The 24,659-nt window shown below is 44.5% G+C and overlaps 2 protein-coding genes across 15 annotated transcripts in view; one reads left to right on the top strand and one right to left on the bottom strand.

Moving 5' to 3' along the window:
• SIAE (sialic acid acetylesterase) overlaps positions 1 to 7,060 on the top strand; it is a 38,598-nt gene extending 31,538 nt beyond the window's left edge. For 8 of the 14 annotated variants that reach the window (XM_061406287.1, XM_061406276.1, XM_061406275.1 and 5 more), the window contains 3 exons: positions 3,048 to 3,205; positions 4,184 to 4,376; positions 6,394 to 7,060. In XM_061406287.1, coding sequence (XP_061262271.1) covers positions 3,048 to 3,205; positions 4,184 to 4,376; positions 6,394 to 6,645 — 603 coding nt within the window. In that variant the 3' untranslated portion in view covers positions 6,646 to 7,060. The other 6 variants (XM_061406283.1, XM_061406282.1, XR_009734529.1 and 3 more) reach the window with 5 other exon arrangements.
• A 4,686-nt stretch (positions 7,061 to 11,746) lies between these two features.
• Positions 11,747 to 23,516, bottom strand: TBRG1 (transforming growth factor beta regulator 1). The gene is made up of 9 exons (XM_061406288.1): positions 23,126 to 23,516; positions 21,430 to 21,500; positions 20,213 to 20,445; positions 19,489 to 19,625; positions 19,045 to 19,191; positions 15,138 to 15,235; positions 14,796 to 14,906; positions 14,264 to 14,406; positions 11,747 to 12,100 (listed from the first exon to the last, which is right to left on the bottom strand). The coding sequence occupies exons 1-9, from the start codon at positions 23,273 to 23,275 to the stop codon at positions 11,955 to 11,957; spliced, it is 1,236 nt and encodes a 411-aa protein (XP_061262272.1). The 5' UTR covers positions 23,276 to 23,516; the 3' UTR covers positions 11,747 to 11,954.
• Positions 23,517 to 24,659: the final 1,143 nt, after the last annotated feature.

Below are 24,659 nucleotides of genomic sequence, written 5' to 3'. Positions count from 1 at the left end.
TCCTTGGAGGTACTTTTTTTGCCTCTCAGCCTGTGTACATGGTGATTGGAATGTCACTTCAATCAACTTAGGCCAAAAATACGTTTAAGTGTTTATTATATGCCACAAACTGTGTGGGCTACTAGAAATATACAGCAGGAAGCAGAGAGACCTGCTCCTTGTCCTCTACCCCTGGTTTAGTAGAAGTGCCTTAGCCTCGGGCGCCAGCTTTATCATCATCAACAACAGTATGTTGGTTGCTTGTGAAAAACTGGGACTGTAAATGTTTAACTTCAAAGGGAACTGTCAAATACAACAGTTTAATGGTTCCGAGCGTAGTCTGGGGATTTGAATCTCAGGTCTGGCACTTCCTTAGCTGTGTGATTTCGAATAAGACATCGAACCTCTTTGTTATTTTAAGTATTAAATGAGCTAGTCCATGTAAAGCTTGGCACAAGTGAGAAAATGCCTGTGTTTATTATAAATGAGAGAAGTCGGAAAATCTGGAGGGGCAGTTGGTCTGTAAAGGAAGATGAATTGGCTGAAAGGGCTGCATGTGAAACCATGGTGGCAGTAACTGGAGCACGCAGTTAGATGGGGACGCGAGCTCTGTGAAGAGGGCAGGGCTACATCCACGTGTCTGCGAGTTTAATACTGATGTGTGATCTGAGGCATGGGGAGAGAGAGGAGCCGGAGTTCAGTACTGGAGACCCTATTATTGTTGTTCAGTTGCTAAGTTGTGTCTGACTCTTTGTGACCACATGGACTGCAGCATGCCAGGCCCCTCTGTCCTCCACTATCTCCCGGAGTTTGCTCAAATTCAGGTCCATTGAGTTGGTTATGCCATCCAACCATCTCATCCTTGGAGAAGGCAATGGCAACCCACTCCAGTGTTCTTGCCTGGAGAATCCCAGGGACGGGGAGCCTGGTGGGCTGCCGTCTATGGGGTTGCACAGAGTCGGACACGACTGAAGCAACTTAGCAGCAGCAGCAGCATCTCATTCTCTGTCGCTCTCTTCTCCTCCTGCTCTCAATCTTTCCCACCATCAGGATCTTTTCTAATGAGTCAGTTCTTCGCATCATGTGGCCAGAGTATTGGAGCTTCAGCTTTAGCATCAGTCCTTCCAGTAAATATTCAGGGTTGATTTCTACAGGGTTGCCTGGTTTGATCTTCTTGCAGTCTAAGGGGCTCTCAAGAATCTCTTCCAGCACCACAGTTCAAAAGCATCAGTTCTTTGGCACCCAGCCTTCTTTATAGTCCATCTCTCACGTCTGGACATGACTACCAGTCTCGAGGGAGTGTATGCTTTTTCAGAAGGATTTTGGAGAAACAGTGAACCAGACTACAAAACACAGATGCTATTGTAGAATCCTGCAAATGTAGCCACTTTTATATTCTGTGGCTGTGACATGCCTTCTTTAGCAGCAGTGTTTCTCCTAATCCCTGCAAGTGGCCTGCTTTATATCTCAGGGGAAAAACACAGGAATTTCCTGTGGGTGTAGAGTCTGCTGCTGCCCCCATGTGGTCAATCTGTAGTAGTACAGCTGATGAAGTAGTGGGGAATGACTGCAGGGATTCTCAGCCAACTGCCATTTTGAAACGACTTCCTTGGCTTGAGTGGCTCTTGGTAGCATTTTCCCCTCAGCACTTCAGGCTGGAACTCCCCCTAGACTCTTCCAGGGGGTTCCTGCAGGGATCTGCATCATGGCGCCCGTTGGCGCACATGGCCCCATTTTCAGCCTTCTCTCTTGGGTGTTGTGTGGGAAGCAGCAGGGTTACTCAGTGGGTCTTTTTATTGCCATTTTCTAGTTTTCATGACATTTCGTTGCGAAGCTCCACCACCTTTTATCACTTCATGTGTTAAGGCTGATTTGCATAGGAGAGTTTAATAAGAACCAGTGGTGGGGAAAATGTACTTTCTTTCAGTGGGAGAAACCTCACAACCAGGTGGCAGCAGGGCATGGCTGCTGGAACGTGTGAAGGACTGGGGTCTTTGATGAAGTCTGCTATGTGCTCAGGGGTAGATGCTGAAACTGAGGCTCCAATACTTTGGCCACCTGATGTGAAGAGCCAGCTCTTTGGAAAAGACCCTGATGCTGGAAAAGATTGAAGGCAAAAGGAGAAGGGGGCGATAGAGGATGAGATGGTTAGAAAGCATCACTGACTCAATGGACGTGAATTTGACCAAACTCTGGGAGATAGTGGAGGACAGAAGAGCCTGGTATGCTGCAGTCCATGGGGTTGCAAAGAGTCGGACACGACTTAGCAACAAGGGGAGGGTCCTCTCCACTTCCCTACAGAGCTTTGGCCTGTGTTGTACACAGATGTACAATAGGTCAGTGACCTACTGCCTTGTAACAGACGACCTCAGAACTTTGGGGCTGACAACAGCAGCCACTGTGTTTGCTCCTCATTCCATGGGTTGGCCAGGCAGGGAGAGGTGGTCCCCCGGAGCGGCTCATTTCTGCCCTGGGACATTAGCCAGGCTTGCTCGTGTGCCTGCAGCCGGAACTGAAGGACCCAGAATTCACGTGACTGGACCCTCAGCTGGGAAGGCTGGGACATGAACGCCTCTCTCCTCGTGGCCTTCCGGTCCCCAAGGCCGCTGTCTCCACGTTTCTTCAGCAGGGCAGCCGCACTTTTGTTCCGTGGCCATCTCAGGGCTCTGAGGAGACGAAACCAGGAGGCAAGCACTCCTGAGGCAGAGACTCAGTAGCTGCTCACCATCACCTCGGCTGCATGCTGTTTGTCAGAGCAAATCACAGGCTTAGCCCAAGTTCATTGCAAGGAGAAATAGACTCCAGGTCTTGCTGCGAGGAGGGGGCTGGAGGGTGGAGTTCTACCACAGCTCGTGGGATGAGTGGTTCAACCAGGAGGGTGAGAGACTCGGTAAGAACGTGTTGGGATCAGCCCGTGGGCGAGTGAGTGAAGCAGAAGCAGGGTCTGCTTGTGAAAGACTCCCGTGTCGGTTTCTTTAAAAAATTTTTTTTCTTAATGTTTTTCTAGCTGTTTTGAAGTGTAGGTTTCTGACGCAGTGAAGTTCTGATGCACAGTGTCTACTTTCTAGTTATCTTCCTATTTGTCTGGTGAAGCCCTGCATGATGGACTTCCCCAGATCCGTTGGCATCAGACAGCCGACTTTGGCTACGTCCCCAACCAAAGGATGCCCAACACCTTCATGGCTGCTGCCGTGGATCTCTGTGATAGGAACTCACCTTTTGGCAGGTGGGTGCTTCTCGGGCTTTGCTTGAACAGTAATATGTGTTTTCTGTGGCCTTCTCTTGATGTTCACTTGTGAGCGGGCCTAAGGAATGGACCCTAGAAGCATGATTTATCCATCATTCACACCCTGGATGTGCTACAGTAACTAACACCCCTCCCCACCCCAGGGCCGTGATGCTACTGAACCTTATTTCGTGTTGACACTCTCATGTCCAAAGAAGGGACGGGCTTTGCTGTCGTTGTCATTCACAGATCCAGAGTGACAGAGGCTCCGGGGGGATCTGTGCTTCCACAGCTGCCTGACAGACTCATATTCGCAGCTGGAGGCTTCCACCTGAAGCAACACAAGTCTCTTCTGCTCACATTGCACTGGCCACGGCAAGTCCTATGGCCATGTCTATTTTTAGTGAGAGCAGGAAGTGGAATTCTACCCCATACTCAGAGGAGGACCAGCGGGACGTTGGTGAACAGCCCTGATGACTACCGCCTACTAGGATACGAGGGAATGGCAGTGTGACCTGGGGCCCAGTGCAGAGTGTCCCGATTACAGCAGGAGCCTGAATGAATATTTGTTTATTGAATGAATGAATGTTTGTTGAGTGAACACATAAAACCTGGAGGGGGCCGAGTAGTGAAAACCTGATTCAGATGAAACACTTTGAGAACGTTGAGTGCTTGCAACAGTCTTATGACAGCTCTTTCTTCTAGGTTAGTTCCAAAGTCTGCCCTCCCTCCCTCCTCCTCTTCACTTTTTACTTCCTTCCAAGCCGTCAATTATTTCAGGGTTGTTGACGCATAGAAGACCCGTCTGTGGTTACAATTCACCATTTCTCTTAGGCTGACTAGCCCCGGGTCACTGGCTATTAGATTCAGTCTCACTTTCTTAAAGGGTTCTTTATATAAGATTTCTTTTTTTTTTTTTTAAATATGACTATTGTTGAGCCCAAACCCTAAGTTCTCTCCCTGTTCTTCGTCCTGTAGCATTCACCCTCGAGATAAGCAGACGGTGGCCTACAGGCTGCACCTGGGGGCCCGTGCCTTGGCTTACGGGGAGAAGTTGATCTTTCAAGGACCACTGCCTCAGAAGATAGAACTCCTGGCCGACACCGGGCTGCTCAACCTCACATATTCCCAGCCAATCGAGGTGCAGAGGCGTGACGACAAGATATTTGAGGTGAGAGCTGCAGAAAACAATAGGGGTTCATCCTGCGTGGGGATCAGGATTTCCTCCACACCGAGGCTCATCTATAATTATATACGAGGCAGGTCTTGGTTGGTCAGGGGCTAGGTTTATCTCAGAGTGAAAAGTAAGCAGTTCTTGATTCATTCGCTTAGAGGCAATTTTGATGAGACAAAAGCTAATTTAAAAATTAAATCAATATTAAATAAAAAAATATATAAATGTTATAAATCTATTTTTATTTTATAAAAATATATAATTTTGTTTACAATTTATAAAATAATCAAATTAGTTAATTAAACAAGTAATTAAAAATAAAAAATTAAAATTAATTAACAAATTAAGAGTCCATATTAAAAAGATATTCCATTTGTATTTTCCCTCCCAGAGCAGCCATTTTTGCTCAGGACAGGTAGCATTATTTGTGGGTACCTATTTGAAAGGAAAGGATCCTGGCTGCAGAATATTTCCCTCATCCTTGGACATCTTTTTTTGTCACACTATCCTAAATTCTGATTTTCTTTTGAGTTTAATCTCTCCTTTAAGAGATTTAAGTGTGGTGATTTGCAGCTTAATTTGAATTACTGTAATGGGCTTCCCTGGTAGCTCAGCTGGTAAAGAATCCGTCTGCAGTGTGGGAGACCTGGGATCCATCCCTGGGTTGGGAAGATCCCTTGGAGAGGGGAAGTATTCTGGCCTGGAGAATTCCACTCCACTCCTGTATTCTGGCCTGGAGAATTCCATGGACTGTAGTCTGTGGGGTCGCTACTCACTCCAGTATTCTGGCCTGGAGAATTCCATGGACTGTAGTCTGTGGGGTCGCAAAGAGTCAGACATGGTGGGCGACTTTCACTTTCACAATGATGGAACTCTGTACTTGCTTCTAATACCTGGTGAGGATCATTTCACTGCAGAACTGGGGCTGTTGATGAAACAGCTTATTTAGGAGTCTCCTAGGTTGAGGCTTCCCTGGTGGCTTGGTGGTAAAGAATCCACCTGCTGATGCAGGGTTGAATCCCTAGGTCGGGGATTCTGATCCCCAAGAGAAGGAAATGGCAACCCACTTCCAGTATTCTAGTCTGGGAAATCCCACGGACAGAGGAGCCTGGTGGGCTACAGTCCATTGGGTCACAAAGAGTCGAACACAACTGAGCAACTCTACAACATCAAGGCCAAGGTGGTGGCTGGAGGCATCCCCAGGTGGAATATTTAAATGAGTGTCTTTGGGAGTCCTGAGGCCCTTAGGCGTTGGGGGGTGGTGAGTGAAAAGAGGGCATTGGAGGGACAATGAAAGAATGTAGAAGATAAACTGTAGTTACACAAGAGATCATGGGGCTGTTCCTCCTCTGGAATCCCCCTGCCTCAGGTGCTTACTTAGCACCTAACTCCACTTAGCTTCCCTGGATGCTGGGTTTTAGGTGAGTCCCAGCGCCCTGGAATCTTGGCACTGATTTCCCCTCTGTAGTCAGCTGCTGGCAATACGCCCACTGCCTGGCCCTGGAGTCGGAGTTGGGGCCAGGACAGATTTGAACCTTTGGAAACTGGCTATTTTAACACTCCCTTCACCAGAATCGCTTTCTGACTTGAGAATAGCTTACCATCCACAGTTCCGTGTGCCCCTTCCTCTTCCCCCAGCTCCACTGGGAGCCAGACAGCAGCCCAGATTCCAGTAAGGAATCTGCTCACCCAGATTCCTGCCTGATTGGTGGGAGGACCACAGGAAGATTGTTCAGGGGAGCCTTTCCTAAGTGCTTCATGTCTCCATGCTGTCTTCTCTCTCTCAGTAATTTGCTGTTTTATTTCTTGATCTCAGCTATTTATCTTGTGAACTTTTATTATCGATCTGTGGCTGTGATAACCAGACCCAATTTGTCCTGGTTATTGTAGAAAACATGTCCCTTGGCCAAGAGCAGCCCCTTCTCGCCCTTCCGTCTGTCTGCAGAGCAGGCCCATCTCTTGGCACATCCTCCCAACTATCCTAACCATTCCTGTTCGTGACTCTCCTGTTTAGGTCTCGTGTTGCAGTGACCACCAGTGCACGTGGCTTCCAGCTCCCATGGACACCTTCTCCACCCAGACCCTGGCCCTGAACATCACGTCTTGCCATGACACCCCAGCTGCTCTTCGGTATGCCTGGACCCCATGGCCTTGTGAATATAAGCAGTGTCCCCTGTACCACCTGACCAGTACCCTGCCAGCTCCTCCCTTTATTGCTCCCATTACAAACCCGAGCCCTGGCTATCACAGCAGGACTGCTAAATGATTTTACAGCAGTGTAATCACATCTCAGACACAAGTGTGGATCCTTTAGATTTGGGCATTTAGGAGTTTAAATGACTACTGATTTTTAATGGAAATTAATCAAACTGCCTCATTGAGAGCACCCGGCTAGCACATGGCTGTTTTCATATTCTGAGATGCCAGGGCTGGTAGGCGAATGGAACGCTTGCCTTCTGTCCTCAGCCAGGCCAGGTATCCATAGTAGACTAATTACCAACTACAAACAAGTTGAGCCTGTGTGATTCACTTCCTTCATTATTTGGAATGAACAGTCTTTAACACTTTTGTGTTACCTCTAGACTGTGGAAACTCAGGATTGGAAGAGATTTCAAGGCCATGGAGGCTGACTAGCATTTACGTGTTTGTTTTTTAATAAAATCTGACAAGTGGTTATCAAATTTCTGTAGAGTTTCCATTCTAAGCGTCCCATCGGTTTTTCATGTGGAACTGACATGTTTCTTCTGGTACACAAGCTTTCAGAGAAGTGAAGATGGCCCTGTTTTGTGCTAAGCCAAAAACAATTCTGTTCCTTCAGTCTAAATGATAAGGTGAATGTTTAAAACAAAGAAACCACAACCACACGCAGGGATTTTGGGAGGTGTGAAGGGATGGCTGTGAGGCGGCAAGAGAGGGCAAGGTGGAGCAGCCCGTGCGGGAACCACGTGACTGCTGAGGTCAGGGAGAGCAGATAGCGCTATTGGGCTCTTGACAGGTAAGAGGTTTAACAAAAATAACCCAGATGGGAGAATAAAGAGAGTCTGAAAGTAAAGCTACATGATAAGCATTTAGAAAAATAATCCAGATGGGACAAATGTGAAAGAGGGCTTTGTTGTATACTGTTGAGAATCCTAACGGTGTTTACTGGCTGATTAAAAACAGCTGAAGGCACTTGATAATTGTCATCTATTAAGAAGCTGGAAATAAAGTAACATCCTGAGTCATGGGTACACATTGATCTCTAGACAAAACTGGGTTTGGAACAGGCTTGCAAATTGTCCTTTGAAGCTGAGAAAGGAGCAAGATTTATCTGCGAGTAGTTCCCATTATCTTAACGTGAAAAATAAGCACAGAAGCACACGCATCACTCGCCACACCTGCCCCAAGGGGTCCTAGTGTAACTGAACAGCAGGGATGCTTTGTTAGTGCCAGGATTTTATTTAAAATTTTATTTATTTTTTAATTTTTTGGCTGTGCCACACAGCGAGCAGAATCTTAATTGCCCAATCAAGGATTGAACCCGTGCCCCCGGCAGTGCAGTCTTAACCACTGGACTACCAGGGAAGTCCCAGTACCAAGATTTTAGTTAGCAAAAACCAAAACAGCTATGCAGCATGCAAAGAACTTTGGCTCCTCTGAGGACTTCTAGCGTACAATTAACTCCTCATACCTGCACCTTGGCCTCTGATTCATTTGACCTCACAGAAACCACGAACCCTGCACCAGCTCCTGAGAAAAAAATCAATCTACTGTGTACCCCCAACATACAGGCGCTCAGTAGCTGTTCTAACCTGGAAGGAGCAAGAGACAGCCAAGAGCTCTAGGCCTGTGTTCCCTTCACTCCTAGTAACCTAGGGCACACCGTATAACTAGTTAGGTTTAGGTAGCGGATATCTTCATGCAAAGTCATGTGAAAATTATTTTTAATGGTTGAATAATTTAAAACATTCTGTAGGAATTCAGGTTATTTCCCAAATGAAAATAATACTGTTTGAAAATGAAATTTATGATCACTGTAGAAGACTTGGGTGCTAAAGAAGAGTGTAAGATGTAAAATCACGCCCAAATTCATCATCTGGACACAGTGTTTTGGTGAACATCACTTGATTTGTTTGGGTCAGATTTTACACACCACTACACTGTATATTATTTAGTAATTGGTGTTTTTTATTTATTCTAACAAAATAATTTCCCTAGGTAAAGTGAAGAGAGATTTCATTTGCTTCAGTTGGTGGGTGCCCCATACTTAACCAATTTGCCATGAGTAGACAGACAGGGTTTTAAACTAATACTGTGATAACCGTTACATGTCAACATGGTTCTGCACTTAATCTCTTAGGGTCCTTAATGTGGACTAACAGGTTTAAGAATAAATATGTTTAACATTTTAATACCCACAGCATAACCCTTCCAAAGGGTTCAACAGTTGACATTTCCACCAAGGTAAAGTCCCATATTTCCCCCCTATTCTGACATTGAATACTGTCAAACTTAAGAAATCTTTAATAATCTAATAGATGAAAACAATTTTTAAGTGTATAGCTAGGACAGTATTTTTCAAGTTATTTAAAACAATGATTCATAGTAAAAACACTTTGTGTCATTCCGCATATCCCCACGTGTACTGTGTGAGTGGGAGATAAACACCTATACACACAGTATAGTTGAATTCAACCTTTCAGCATCCAACGCATTCCAGTATGTTCTGTCTTCGAACTTAATTTTAAAATATGTGGGTCTTGACTGCCACAGTTGAAAACAACTAACAAAGCTGACATTTGTAGTTTGAAAATACTTCTAGGGAAGCTACAAATGAATGCTTATTAAAGTAAACCATGCACTAACTTATGGGCTTCCCTGTGGCTCAGTTGGTAAAGAATCCACCTGCAATGTAGGAGACCTCAGTTCGATCCCTGGGTTCGGAAGATCCCCTGGAGAAGGGAAAGGCTACCCACTCCAGTATTCTGGCCTAGAGAATTCCATGGACCGTACAGTCCGTGGGGTAGCAAAGAGTTGGACACGACTGAGTGACTTTCACTTCACTTCATGCACTAACTTATAAGAACTTTTTAATATCTTTCTTAAAATGAAGCTCACTGTGAACTTGTAATTAACTTGGGCTGTAACAGAATGGAAAGATACAGATTATGTGATAAAAGCAGCAGATACCACTTCTGTGTTAAGTACAAATGGGTTCTGGCATCTGATGTAGAGAAATAAGAAAAATGAAAAACATGCAGCAGTTTTGAGTGCTCTCCTTTCTATCCCGATTTGCTGTTATCCGTATTTTATTGTATTTTTGCACTGTAAAAGTTACACAAACTTGTAGGACCGTAATTAAGAGTCATAAAATCAATATTAGTCACTTTAGCATCTGATACGTTATGGTGGCCAGTGTGATGTGCTCTAAAGGCAGCATTTGATTCGTCCCTCGACTGTCCAGATACAGTCCCATAAAATGCAGGCCCCCTGTTTGTTTTCTCTGTTAGTGGGTATGGATTGTAGCACAGTGACAATCCAGTTCCTCCACTCTTCCCCATCCTTCTACCTCTGGCCTCCTTTGGTTCATTCCATTCCAGCCAGCCCTGGTTCCTGGCTGGTTGACAGTGAATCATCACACAGGTACGGTGGAGGTGAACTGGCTGGGCTTCAGTGATAGAGTAAGCCTCTACCTTAATGCTGTAAGTGGAGTCCAGGAAATTCTGTTATATAGAATGCAGTTATTACACAACTAATGAACTGATGGGGTGAGTCTGTTACGGAGGATGGAACCAATCGTGTATTTGTGTTACTGTGTGGCTTCAATGTATTCAGTGGAGCCACAAAGGGGATGTAGACAAGGCTAGAGATGACTTTTTGGATCCTCCTGTGAAATGTGAAGAAGATGAACAGTGGGCCTTGCGTGAGGAACTCTGCCCGTGGCAAAGGTCATGAGGAAGGAGGCCTGGCATACGCAAAGGCGGGATCGAGCCTCAGGAGGCCCCCTGGAAATTCTCGAGCATCTACCCCCAAAATCAGAGTCTGCCTACTTTACTATTTTGTGCTCTCACCTACACCTCTGACTTTATGGGGGACTGCCCCCCACCACCTCTCTCTGAAAAAGGGTTAACTTAGAGTTCCAGTTAATAATAATTCCTGGGCGTGACCGGAGTGTTTCAACCTACAAACTCCTCTGAAGGTTCTCTAGCCTGTCTGACAGGACTGTCCGGCCACATGTGATTGTTCACAGCCTCCCAACCCTGAGAGGCACAAGATGCTCTGAACTTTCTAAAAACAGATTCTTTTGAGAAGTTAGAAAATTATTAGTATAGTATTAGTGGGCTAGTTAGGAATTATACTGGTGGAGGGTTTCATTGTTGAGCCAGTATTTGCTGCTACATATCTCTTGCTCCTTATACACATTAATGAATATATAGAAGAAATAAGTATTAACCTTTGATATTAATCACGTTAGACCTTAGGCTAAATAAATTCTTTTCTTAAGTAAAACCCACTACCACCTCACCCTATAGGAATGTAACTTCATCTGGTACCTTTGGAAGGTGGTGTCTGTTTTAAGAATAATCACCCCTGGAGAAATAAGTGTTCTGGTTGACTGACCGCTGTCACAAGGAGAGGGTCATAAATTGTCAGCAGGCCCCTTGGCCAGAAGATGATGTAACACCCCTAAGACCTCTGTATACATTTGTATGAAGCACCTGACTTTGATAAAAGTCAGGACTGCTGACCCCACATGACTTTTGTTTTACATCTCTGTGTATAAAAGTAGACCATGGGAAAATAAAGAATGGGATCAGTTCCTCGAAAGACTGGTCTCCCCATGTCGTTCTTTCTCTCACCTTCTGGCTGAATCCCCATCTGGAACGTGGAGGCTCGTCAAGCCTACTAATTATGCCTGGGCTTCTAAGATCTGACCAGGGAGGCCTTAGTGTCTCCTCTCCTTCGGGAGAACGGGAGGACACCTGCAGCCTACGTAGGTGACGTAAATTCCTTGTATTGGAATTTTATTAGCTTTCCACGTAAACCAAGTTATTCAGCCTCTTTTCTCCACTGAATTTTCCTACTGAGCTATCCTTATTCTATTACTGTTTATATCTCTAATTAATATTTAATTAAAGCTACTGTATCCTGATCGCTGAAGCCGTCTCTCCTTCGAATTTCCCTGGATCCACCGGGGCTGGACCCCGGCACTGGACCTTCCAGCTTGGGGATACGTAGGATCTGACTCTGATCACACTGACGTGAAGATAAAGCAGCAGCTGGCTGCAGCGGCTGAGACAGTCAACGACCCAGGCTCAGAATCGAGGGTGGAGGGTTGTCAGAAGGTGTAAAATTCTGATTATATCATGATGACAACAAGATGAAAATAAGCAGAACTGTCAACAGAAATTTATTACTAAAAATAAAACCAAGTTGAAGTTTTTCCCAGGAAAGCTGTCACCATGGGAACCTCTGCGACAAAATGTGTTAATTTACTATCTTCTTCACTCCTGAGTTGCTGCCTTCTTCTATATAGTCTAATTAAGCTAAAATACCCATCCTGATAAGAATGATGTGGTATCGACTCCTTTTACTTCAATCCGAAGACTGAGATGGGCTGCACGGTGATGGGGACTTCAGGTGCTGTAGGTGAGCGTCTACCAAGGGTTCATGGGTCAGGAACATGGGTTGGTAAGAAGACACAAAGGCTGTAGGCTGAAGCTCCGGGAGGTCCAAGGATCCTGGAGAAAAAAATTCCTTAAGTTCCACTGCTGCCTGGGAATCTTAGGAGACTGGCTTGATCAGACACACACATATCCTTTTAATTCTTTCAATTCGTTTGCATCTGTCAGCCCAATTCTGCTCTTGTTTGATGAGACAGGACAGATGTTTACTTCTACAATGAAGCAAACTGGCTGAAATACAGCAAGTAGTGCTGGGAAAGCTGGAGAGCCACATGTGAATCAATCACAACCCCACACCCTACACAAAAAAAACTCAAAATGGTGAAGACTTTATATAAGACACGACACTATAAAACTCCTAGAAGAGAACACAGGCAAAACATATGACATAAATTGAATGTTTTATGTTTTCTTAGGTCACTCTCCCAAGGCAAAAGAAATAAAAGCAAAAGTAAACAAATGGGATCCAATCAAACTTTAAAGTTTTTGCACAGCAAAGGAAACAATAAAACAAAAAGACAACCTATGGACTGGGAGAAAATATTTATAAATGATGCTACTGACAATGGTTTTGTTTCCAAAACATACTAATAGTTCATACAGTTAAAAAAAATTAAAACCCAATTGAAAATGAGCAGAACATCTAAACAGACATTTCTCCAAAGAAGACATACATATGTCCAATAGGCACATGAAAAGATGCTGCTGCTGCTGCTAAGTAGCTTCAGTCACGTCCGACTCTGTGCAACCCCATAGACGGCAGCCCACCAGGCTCCTCTGTCCCTGGGATTCTCCAGGCAAGAACACTGGAGTGGGCTGCCATTTCCTTCTCCAGAAAAGATGCTTATCATCCCTAATTATTACAGAAATACAAGTCAAAACTACAATGATGTACCACCTCACATTAGTCAGAATGGTCATCATTAAAAAGTCTACAAAATAATAGATGTTGGAGACTGTGGAGAAAAAGGAACCCTTCTACACTGTTGATGGAATGTACACTGGTGCAACCACTGTGGAAAACAGTATGGCGGTTCCTCAAAAAACTACAGAGTTATAAGCATGATCCAGCAATCCCACTCCTGAGCGTACACCCAGACAAGACTATAAACCATGATCCTGCAATCCTACTCCTGAGCGTACACCCAGACAAGACTAGAAGCCATGATCCAGCAATCCCACTCCTGAGCATACACCCAGACAAGACCATAACGCAGAGAGATGGACACCCCTATGTTCATAGCAACAGAATAGTCAAGTCACTGACAGATGAATGAATGAAGATGTGGTATGTAAACATACAATGCGATATAACGCAGCAATAAAAAAGAATGAAATAATGCCATGTGCAGCAACATGGATGGACAGAGGTTATTATACAAAGTGAAGTAAGTCAGAAAGAGAAAGACAAATACCATATGATATTGCTTATATGCGGAATATAAAATACAACACAAATGAACATATCCACAAAACAAAACCAGACTCACTGACATAGAGAACAGACACGTGGTTGCCAAGGGAGAGGAAAGGATTGGGAGTTTGGGATTAGCAGACTAGACATGCATACTAGTATGCACATGGATAAAATGTATGGATATTTTATGGATGGATAAAAACCACACATAATGGATAAAAACAAGTGTATAGCACAAGGAACTATAGTCAATATCCCGTGACAAAACAGAATATAAAGTATATATGTATAACTGAATCACTCTGGCGTACAGCAGAAATTAACAGTGTAAATCAACTAGATTAAGTAACTTGCCTAAGGTTACAGAGCACAGTAGGTAAAGACAGAGAAGTTAACTCCATTTTCTCATTTCTAGTCCAGAGCTCTCCCTATATGACACCCATGCTGGATCCTCTGATCACTCCACTCATTTGTGGGGGGAATCCATGGAGGATAGGCAGGATCAAGGCCATGGATTTCCATACTATATGTTATGTTTCAAGTCCCACAGTGAACTTCCCCTTAGAGTTCTGCTGAGGACATCCAGCTTAGAAAATGAGCTGCTCTAAGTTCTTGGTGAGCCCTGCCACCCCAGGATCTCAGCCACGCCTTGAGACTTCTGCTAGAGCTACCTGTGGCTGGAGCAGGGAAAGCCTTTGTCACTCACTGCCCAGGTCAGTGGGCTACTCGGCGATGAAGGAAGAGGGAAGGGTAGCCTAAAAATGGTCAACTTTCAAACCAGAAGGGAAAAATAAAAAAGATACCTTGTAGAATGGGATCACTATGATCTTCATCGAAGGTGTGTCTCTGAAAGGCTTCAAAGCTTGTAGCTATGTCATTCTCTAGCTGTTCTTGTGGTGGGGGGCTGTCTCCAGGTTTGCACACATCAAACTTCACCCACTGGTAACTGCAGGACCAAAGGGAACATTATTGAGTTGTCCTTTGGCTGTTAATCCATTCGTCCCTCCAAAGGGATCAGGTATTTTTTTCTTTAGGTCTCTCCTATATATATCTGAAAAACATATTAACTAACCAAAATTGAAAAGCACAGACAGGCATCTCTAGTGACACTTTTTCTGCAGGACTTCCCCATCCATTAGCTGTCATGATGCACACAAATGGTAAGACCTTCAGGACAGCAGGGTACCATCCACAGGCCGCAGAAGACAATACTGTGTCTTATGTACAGAAGCAGCTCAGTAAATAGATGAACAAGCAGAGCAGTGACCACCAGCTTAGTCCCTGGCCCACTGACCATGGAGCTTCTTTCAAGGAAATGGATTCGACCCCACTTACTTGACACATTTTCGAGCTCCTGGACAACTCTGGATCAGGTTGTGGATGGTTGGATGAGAAAACCCAAAAAAGTCAGCTCCAGATGGATGCAGGTTGGGTATTAGTTTTCCCCTAAATGGGAGACAGAGAATTTTTGCTTGAGAGCCGAGAGATGAGTATGAACACACAGAGTAATCTTTCCTGACTTGGAGAGTCTGGAGCCTGTAGCTGCCAAGATACGCCAAGGACATAGGCTAGCTTTCTATACAATAAGGGATCTCTACTCATTAAAAGCAAGAGAGAAGGTCTCACTGTACCCCAACTGACCTTTCTAGCCTGCCTTCCAATTACTGGTCAACTTACATAGCCGTGCTGATGGTCTTGAGCAGCTCTGCATGACAGGCATCAGCGGAGGAGCTGATGATAGCATTCTGGGGGTCGTCTTCAGGAACAATTTCAAACTGAGAAAGATAAAGGAGCAGTGAGCCCAGTCTTCAGGGAGAAGGTGGCAGTCACACTGCTGCTACTGCTGTTCTTCACTCTGGAGCCCGAAGCAAGGTGTGCCTCTTGTTTAACTGTGTCTTGGCTGTTAGACACTCCAAGCCATAAAATAAAGAAAGGCTTTCAACTGTTTGATTCTGCACCCTTTGTTTAACTACTGTCCAGAGGGCAATGCTTAACTTGTTCCATACCTTTCCAGATGCTTTCTTATCCACTAACATCTTTATAAACTATAAGTACAGATGATATTTTGAAACAAATGAGATTGTTCTCCACATAACCTTACATTGATTTTACAGTATCTAGGAAGAGATCGAGGCCATTTTGACTACAAATCTCCATTTCACTTTATTTTTTGAGTTGTAAAATATCTTGATTGTTTATAAAAAGAAACTGTTAGATCAAAATTCTACTAATACTGAGGAATTTTTGCCAGGAAAGTATTTTGTAACAAGTGTGATCTAGCTAACAATTCCCTGACAAATTTTCTATACTGTTTAAAGACTTTTGACAAAAAAGAAAAAGAAAATTCTTTTCTGTAACATGTTCTATATTTAGTCAGTTAAATTCCTTAATCAGTTTTCTATAAAGTTCAATTAAGCAGTTTCCAGTCTTTCAAAGTTTAATCAAATTATTCCACACAGGATTAATCTATTTTCTGTATATCTATATATATATACACCCACACACATACACACTATATGTATTTATAAATAGTATATATGTGTTTACAATTATGTGCATTTATCATTTTTTTTTTAAGAATCCAAAACAAACCCTACTGAGTGGCTTCTACTACTGTTAGTTTTCCTCTGTGGTTATTATTTCACTTGATTCAATCTTCCTGTGTCAAATTTCAGAGCTCTTTAAATTTTGTTAATAATAAATTATCTTGTGAGTAGTTTCAGTCAGAATGGTTTTATTATTTCAATGACATATGTTGCAAATTTAACATTCTGATGGTTTATACTGATTTCTCAGCTAATTCATGAAAAAACTGTTAACAGTTATCTTCGAATATTTCAGGGTTGCTCTTCTATTTGATACTGATCACGCCAATCCCAACCTTTTATATTGTGTGCACACTTATATATCCTATTCGAGCAAAGCACAGTTAAAAGCCTAAAATGTATTATTTTGGTCTTGGGATCTTTCTCTACTTCATTCTTTTAACTGTTGTATAATATTATACAAGGTGGGTATATTTTAATTTTTAACCATTCTCCTACTGATGGCTATTAAGGCTACTTTTAAATTCTTGCTATTGCAAACAATGTCGCAATTATACTGTTATATGTAACTCTTCTGTTCACATTTGTGCATCTAAGACATTCCAGAATATCTAGAAGTATCCTGGACCAAAGATTCACACATTAAAATTGTTGACACTACCCCAGCAGCCTTCCAAAAAAAGGAACTTTACAATTTTCACTCCTAATAATGCCATTTGTACTTGTTTTCCTACACGCTGGCCAACATTTGCTATTATCTATCTGATATTTGCGTATGAGAAAAATAAGATCTTTTTGTTTTATTTTCATCTCCCTAACTACGAGTGCTGTCTGCTCTCATCGACCATCTGCACTGTTTCTGTGAAATACCTGTTTTTTTTTTTTTCCATCTGATTGCTTTTATATCTTAGACTACAAGAGCACTTTATCTGGATTTTAATCCCCTGTGATATGTTTTCTTCTTGTTTGTTGCTTGAGTTTTAACTTTGATTATGGTGGCACCCCACTCCAGTACTCTTGTCTGGAAAATTCCATGGATGGAGGAGCCTGGTAGGCTGCAGTCCATGGGGTCGCTAAGAGTCGGACACGACTGAGCGACTTCACTTGCACTCTTCACTTCCATGCATTGGAGAAGGAAATGGCAACCCACTCCACTTGCCTGGAGAATCCCAGGGACGGGGAGCCTGGTGGGCTGCCGTCTATGGGGTCGCACAGAGTCAGACACGACTGAAATGACTTAGCAGTAGCATGGTGGTTTTTGTCATTCAGAAGTGTTTAAAATTTTAATAGTCAAATCTGTTACTATTTTCCATTATGGCTTCTACTTTTCACATCTTGCTAAAGAAAACCTTTCCCCTCACCCTAGGACAATAAAACTATTGTTCTATGTTTTAACATATTACAGTATAGAACATTCTATGAAGCTAAAGTAAATAAAAGTCATACTGGGATTTATAGTCAAATAGATGAAACAGAACTGTCTGGAAACACAACAAAGTATTACATGTATTTAGTATACATTAAAGGTGTCACTTGATGTCAGTTAGAGAAAAAAAGGAAAGCTCAGTCTGGAATTCTCCAGGCCAGAATACTGGAGTGGGTAGCCTTTCCCTTCTCCAGGGGATCTTCCCAACCCAGGGGTAGAATCCAGGTCTCCTGCACTGCAGGCAGATTCTTTACCAGCTGAACCACAAGCAAAGCCCACTTCACTTCACTTCAAAGGTGTCACTTGATGTCAGTTAGGGGAAAAAAATGAAAGCGCACAAGGTACCTGAAAATCCTGTGTGGATGGACTAATGGCTTAATAAAAGAAACAAAAACCCTACAGAATCTGTGTTTTCAAAAACACTTTAGCATTTGTCTTTCAGGGCTCCCTTGGTGGCTCAGGTGGTAAAGAATCCACCTACAATGCAAGAGACCCAGGTTCAATCCCTGGGTTGGGAAGATCCTCTGGAAAAGGAAATGGCAACCCACCCCAGTATTCTTGCCTGGAGAATCCCATGGGCAGAGGATCTTAGTGGGCTACAGTCCATGGGATGGCAAAGAGTTGGACACAACTGAGCAGCTAACACTTCCAGAGGAAATTAAGGACCAGCTTGTGGGTTGTCATTTACGTTCTATTAGGATTCTGATTAGATTTTCCTTAAATATATAGATTTGTTATAAACACTGCTACATCAAGTCTGTCTGTTAGAACACGTTCTAAAGAGAAACGCTGCATGGCCAAGGTCATCAGAACTCTCAGCTGCATTTAAGAGCCTTCTAACAAGGATAGGAGCGATGCAGTATTATCCACAGTGGCAGGCAGGCTCTCAGCTTCTGCTCAAAGCTTCCACCCCATTTTCCAGCCACCTGCAACATCATCAGACAGCGAAGCCTGCAACTCTGACAAGAGTCTATCTTCCCCAAGGATCAGAGGACATGGTGTGGGAAAATGAACCGTCTTGAACCACAGCACTGAGAGGATGCGCAGTAAGGGATTTCCCCAGTAGTCCAGTGGTTTAGTCTGCCTGCCAATGCAGGGGACACGGGCTCAATCCCCGGTCCCAGAAGATCTCACATGCCGTGTAGCAGCTAAGCCCACGCGCCACAACTACTGAGCCTGCACGCCTAGAGCCCGTGCTCCACAAGAAGAGAAGCCACCGCAATGAGAAGCCCGCGCGCAGCAATGAAGACCCAGTGCAGCTGAACATAAAGGAATAAATTAAAAAAAAAAAGAGCACGCGCAGGCAAAAGTGAATACGTAGTTTATCTGCTGCCTCCATTTTGGTTCCACCTGAACGGGCAGAGTGTCACACTAATCTTCCCTGAGTGTAAGCCTGAACTTCACCCACAAGCAGTCTGGTCAGGCCTCACATGGTCACCACTAACGTGAGGAGCAGAACGGTTCACCGGAAGGGGTGTCAGTCGGGGAATCACATGGATGCAGATTCACATCCTGGCTCCATCACTTACTCACAGAGTGCCTGTCAGAGAAGGTTCTCAGAAAAAGAGGGGAAAAAGAAACAAAACCCAGCAGTTATCCTTAGCGCAGGTACCTGAGGCTGCGTGCCACCATCCTTGATCTGACAGGTGTACAGACACTCCTGGTCCGGACTCCGCATGCTGGCATAGACCCGAGTGCTGCAGTAGCCCACGGGGTAGATGGCAGTCTCGTCATGGAAGCCAGGTCGGTCGGTGATGATCTAGAAAAGAAAAGATCCCCCCAACTTGCCACTGAGGTCGCTGGAGAACTGAAAGGCCCAGGGTACTGTGGAAGCCTCTAGAACCACCTTGGGGCTGAAAAGAGTGACTCAGATCAGAGAGACAAAGAGCGCTGGATGTGCAGCCGATGAAAACAATCTGCTTTCCTAGGGACTGGAGGTTTTCAGGGGTTGGTCTGGATCAGCGAGGGACTGCTGCTTATGGGAACAGGGAGGGAAGGCTCAACCCCACTCCCGAATCTCTGCTGCTCCTCTCTCTTGGTCGCTGGGCTCACTCACCTCCCCTAGGCTATACACTGTTAGGCCCCCCAGTCCGATGGGGAACACAGGCCGTCCTGAGGGGTCCAGGGCAATGGGCTGAACCGGCTTGCGAGCACCTGCCTCCATTTTCTTTTTCTTGGATGTTTTCTTCAGAACTGAAACGCAAATCTGGGGTCACCCACTTTAGGTCCCTCCCAATGCTGAGGGGAAGGGAAAAAATTTACACGATGCTAAGAGCAACGAGACAATCCTGGTTCTACGCACACATTGAAAGGGCACATGGGGCTTTTCCCCAAAGCCCTGTTTATCTTTCTAACCCGCCCACCTGGCTGCAACCAATTTCAGCATCAGTGCTTAGGATCTAGAAGCCTTACATTTTGTAAGGCCTCTGGCTTCACTTATAAGGTCAGCAATTTTCCAAGCCATCCATGTGCTCAAAGGCCACCGAGCCCATTTCCCTGCCTCTAGGAAAGACTGAACTGGAGGCTCCCAGACAGCTGGGAATGTAGGAGAAGTGGGGGAAGCCCTGAACTTCTCTCATTATGTTTAATCAGGTCTAAACATGAGTCCTCTACCCGGAGTGGCTTGAAGACACTTGGTTTTCAAGGGCCTTTACCAGGGGTGCTTAAGGACCAGTAAGAGTTTACATCATCTCTGTGGCCGAGTGTCTACCAGTCAGGATCAGGTTCTTTTCATTAGTTGCTGAGCCACCAGGACAACTGATATCCTCTCGCCAAGGTACCTTCCAGTTTGTTGTTCTCTTTGCCTTTTTCTTTTTTCTCCTTCTTGGATTTCTTCCCAAATGGTTCCTCAGCCCCAGTGCTTGGCCCAGAGACCGGCCCAGTTCCCTGGAGGGTTCCCACAGAGCTGGCCACAGTGTAAGTCAGGGGCAAACTGGAGCTGTGGGAAGGAGCTGCAGCCTGTACGTCCCCTTCGGTTAAGGCTTGTAGCTGGAGGAGCTTCTTTAGCAAGTACCTGAGGTTGGGGAGGAAAGGGAGCAAGGGGTATGAGCTTCTGTTTTGTCTCAATTCCATATTTTATTCAAGTACTAGGAAAAGTCACAAGTACATGCAAAGACGATCACATTCACAAAAGTAAAGTTCTTATTAAACCCTGGGAAAAACGAAGCTCCAGAGGATAACACCTCAAGAAGCTAAGGATAAAGGACTACAGTGCATCCCTTCTGCATATGGAGAGCTCTTCTAACTGGATGCTGGAAGATGTTAGGCTTCCAAAGGGCACATATCATGAGCTGCTCACTCAGAGTACTCAGTTCAGTTGCTCAGTTGTGTCCGACTCTTTGCGACCCCATTAATCGCAGCATGCCAGGCCTCCTTGTCTATCACCAACTCCTGGAGTTCACCCAAACTCATGTGCATCAAGTCAGTGATGCCATCCAGCCATCTCATCCTCTGTCGTCCCCTTCTCTTCCTGCCCCTAATCCCTCCCAGCATCAGGGTCTTTTCCAATGAGTCAACTCTTTGCATGAGGTGGCCAAAGTATTGGAGTTTCAGCATCAGTCCTTCCAATGAACACCCAGGACTTGTCTCCTTTTAGAAGGACTGGTTGAATCTCCTTGCAGTCCAAGGGACTCGCAAGAGTCTTCTCCAGCACCACAGTTCAAAAGCATCAATTACTACATACAGAATAAATATTTGTAGGAAAAAAATGTAGTTTTTAATTCCCTGGCTTTTATAATAGCCCAGTTATAATACCACATTACTTATTAGATGTGGTCAGAGGGTTTTGTTGGAAAGATGGAGAGCACTGTTTCATCATCACAGTCTAACATCACCTGGGTTGCTATGAATCAGTACCACAGGCTGTGAGTTTCTCTGGACCACACTGGTGGCTGGTGCAAAGTACAAAAATCTTGATGGAGGAAAAAACCCCCAAGAGCACCAACACCATATCAATCACCAAAAATGTGATTCTGAACACAAAGTGACCCCAGCTTACCGTCTCTCTTCTTTTGCTTTAAGAAATTTTTCCTCAAGACGAGCAATTTCATCACAAATAGCAGCATTTTCCTTGAAGAAAAATTTGGAATATAATCACACAAAAGGAATAAAAGATCAAAGTAGGCTGAGAAGAGGAGCTATATTCCAAACCAAAGAGCTATGTGTTGCTAGGGAGAAGAAGAGCCAGTCTACAGTGCAGACAAACTGTAAAGAAACCTGTAAGTAAAGGTAGGGCCAATTTCTACTATGGGCAGAGTAGTAATTTGGAAACTGCACCACCTTCGAGTGAAAAGGGGGAGTTAGTAATTATTTTGCCAGAACAATACGGCAAAGTAGGGTGTCCCAGAAAAATCAACACATATGGTCACCTTAATTAGGGTAGCCTTCAGCAGCGAGAAGGCCATACTGCTCAAATCTATAGATACTTTACCTCAACCCTTATAACCAAGGGGAACGTCCTCATTCCCAAGTGCCTTGACTCTTAGGGAGCTTATAAAGCAACCTAACCCAAAGCAAAGCATACAGTAATGAACCTTAAAGAGAAAAATCTGGATGGAACAAAATCAAGTCTAGTCTATAAAATTTTAAACTTCACAACCTATTTATATGTATTCAAGCATCATCGTTCTTTACTGATGGCTCCGTTCATCTCTCAAACATGAGTCCTGAGGGGACTGTTTCAATCTGGATGTTCCACAGTTGGGACCTCAAACGTTGAACGATCAAAACAATACCTTTTTTCTTCACGAAACCTTCTTCATGGGTCTGATGGAACCAAGAGTCTAATAATAATACAAGTGCCAAGCTTTAGGTACCGCTAATATTTAGGGATAAAAGAAAGGCAACATCAATTAGATACCGAATCCTTTAAATTCTGCTTTTCTTACTTCTCTCCAGTGCACATAGCAGGTGGCAAATAAATGTCCTCAGAATAAGTGTTCTAATTTCCAAACCTTTCCCTGTGCGTCCAAAAAAGCTAAGGGATGTTCAAATTTTGGTATGCGAAGAGGTAAGGTGTTGATTCACATGTGGGAAGACATTTGAGATACTTGCTATCTCCAAGCACTGAGCTGAGCTTGAGCAAGCCACAATATCGTCTAACAGTTGTGGCTGGCAAACCAGAAAGAGTTCATTCATTCAATAAACCTGCTGCACCTACAATAAAAGATCAGCAGAAAACTCGGAAGACTCACAAGAGAGCAGAAGCCGGGACTATTCAAAGTTTCATGTGCCTGTTCAGGGAAGGGGTCGGCTGTGGGTGTGCGGAGTGCATGGGAAACAGGATGCGGTAATTAAGTAATAAACTAGAATCAGGTGTTTGACTTGTTGGAGTCAGGGCTCTGCCAGAGTTCTCAAGTTTCTTTGGAGAACCAAAGGCATTTCCAAGGATTCTGCGGCAATAAGGAAAATGACTAACGCTTACTGACACATCTTCTAGGTACTGGCCCCTTAACTTTCCTCATTTAATCTTCATTAACTCAGCAAGGTAGTTAGTTATTAGCGCTCATTTGCAGACGAGGAAACAGAATTACAGGAATTATGTAATTCGCACATGGCTAACCACAAGTAATGTACCCTGGAAGAGCTAACATTCTATTAACACTGCCACTCTGGGAAGGGAAACAGTTCGGGGAAAGATTTCGCGAGTTAGGAGAGGCTAAAGGTGGAGAAGGCCCGAGCGCCGGCATACTTACAAACACCGTGGCTTTGGCCGCTCTGCGCAGCCGCAGGTACTTGAGCCGGTACTTTTCGTTTTGACTCTTCTTCGGGAGCTTTTTCATCCTGGCCTTGCTGGACTGCAGCGGGTCTCGCGGCGAGGAGGCCAGGCTGCCCAGCAGGCTCATGGTCCGGCCCCGCTATGGGGGCTCCAGGGCGCGGCCTGCATCGGCCCTTCCGCTGAGGAGCGGCCCTCAACGTCGGCTTGGTCTGGGCTGGGCTGGCGGGAGCGGCCCTTTAAAAAACGACCTCTCTGGAAGGTTCACCAGGCGCCTGGCTAGGCCAGAAGTCCTGTAACCGAACCGACTCCAGGCACCTCCTGCACTTCCGCATCTGCCTCGGAAGTCAGCCGCGACCGGAGATTACGTCCCGGCGTCAACCTCACGTAACTTCCGGTGCTGGAATCCGGTCTCGGCAGGGCGGATCTGCGGCTCGGGAGGCTGGGGGGAGGCGGGGCTTGGTGAAGAGGGAGAGCGGTTGGAAACGACCGTTTGAGACGTTGTGTGCATGTGTGTGTTTAGCTGAGGCTTGTTACTGTTGAGCTAAAGACCAATACACAAAAATCACATGGTTCCTAAGCCCGAAGTGTTTTAGCACCTCTTTCCCACATTCCTTACAGACTGGCCTTCCCCGATTGTACGACGCGCTGGAGCGCATAAGGGGAGTGCTGTGTCTTTGCTTCTTTTCTTCATAAAGCTGGCATAGATGTTTCCTGAGGGCCTAGTACGCTGTCATTTTACTGGGATTACAGTGGTGAATAGAAAAAAGAAGTCCCCTGCTTTCAGATTAGAATCTAGTAGGGAAGATGGAAGATTTAACCGGCACTTTTAATAAGGGGCTTGCACTAAGTAGGCACTCAGTATGTATTTGCGTAAGGAAACCAAAAGTATGTTTCTGTGCTTAAACTTATATAGCTCTAACTCTGTAACCAAGGTCTGCCTAACATCATCAAGTAGAATAGACAGTTCTTTAGAATGCGGTATTGGTAACTGTACTGGGTTGGAAGGTAGAAGGCTTGCAGTATTCTTTTTTTCCCCCCAGCCATGCCACTAACTAGAGTGAGCCTCTGGGTCCCAGGTTTCTCAAAACTGAGTATGCTCTTTAGAATGATGAGGTGAAAGACAGTTATAAACTGAAAGATTCTGTACTGATACCTAATTACTATTGTGTATACTCAAAATTTAGATTTCTAGAATTGTATATGGAAATTAAGAAAAATTAAGAAAAATATGTACACTGTCAAAACATTAAGTTACTGGAGAAAAACCTGAAGCTTAAATAAGAAACTTATGATCAGCTAAAAAAAAAAAGAGGTTTAGAATAAAAAATCCAGGTACTTCATTTCTGGAAATTGTAAGAATAGTTGCAAGAGTCCTGATAAAATGGCTTTCCCACAGAGAGAAGGTTATGAGTCCTTTATGTCCATCTGTAGTGTAAGCTGCCCCGTTGGACCTCATGTTTCTAGTGTGCTTTTACAAACATACTCAAGGCAGCCTTATGGATTCATGTCTG

The sequence above is a fragment of the Bos javanicus genome, chromosome 29 (genome assembly GCF_032452875.1).
Source record: "Bos javanicus breed banteng chromosome 29, ARS-OSU_banteng_1.0, whole genome shotgun sequence".
Classification (NCBI taxonomy): Eukaryota; Metazoa; Chordata; class Mammalia; order Artiodactyla; family Bovidae; genus Bos; species Bos javanicus.
The sequence above is the reverse complement of the archived record's forward strand: the minus strand, read 5'-3'. Positions and strand labels throughout refer to the sequence as shown.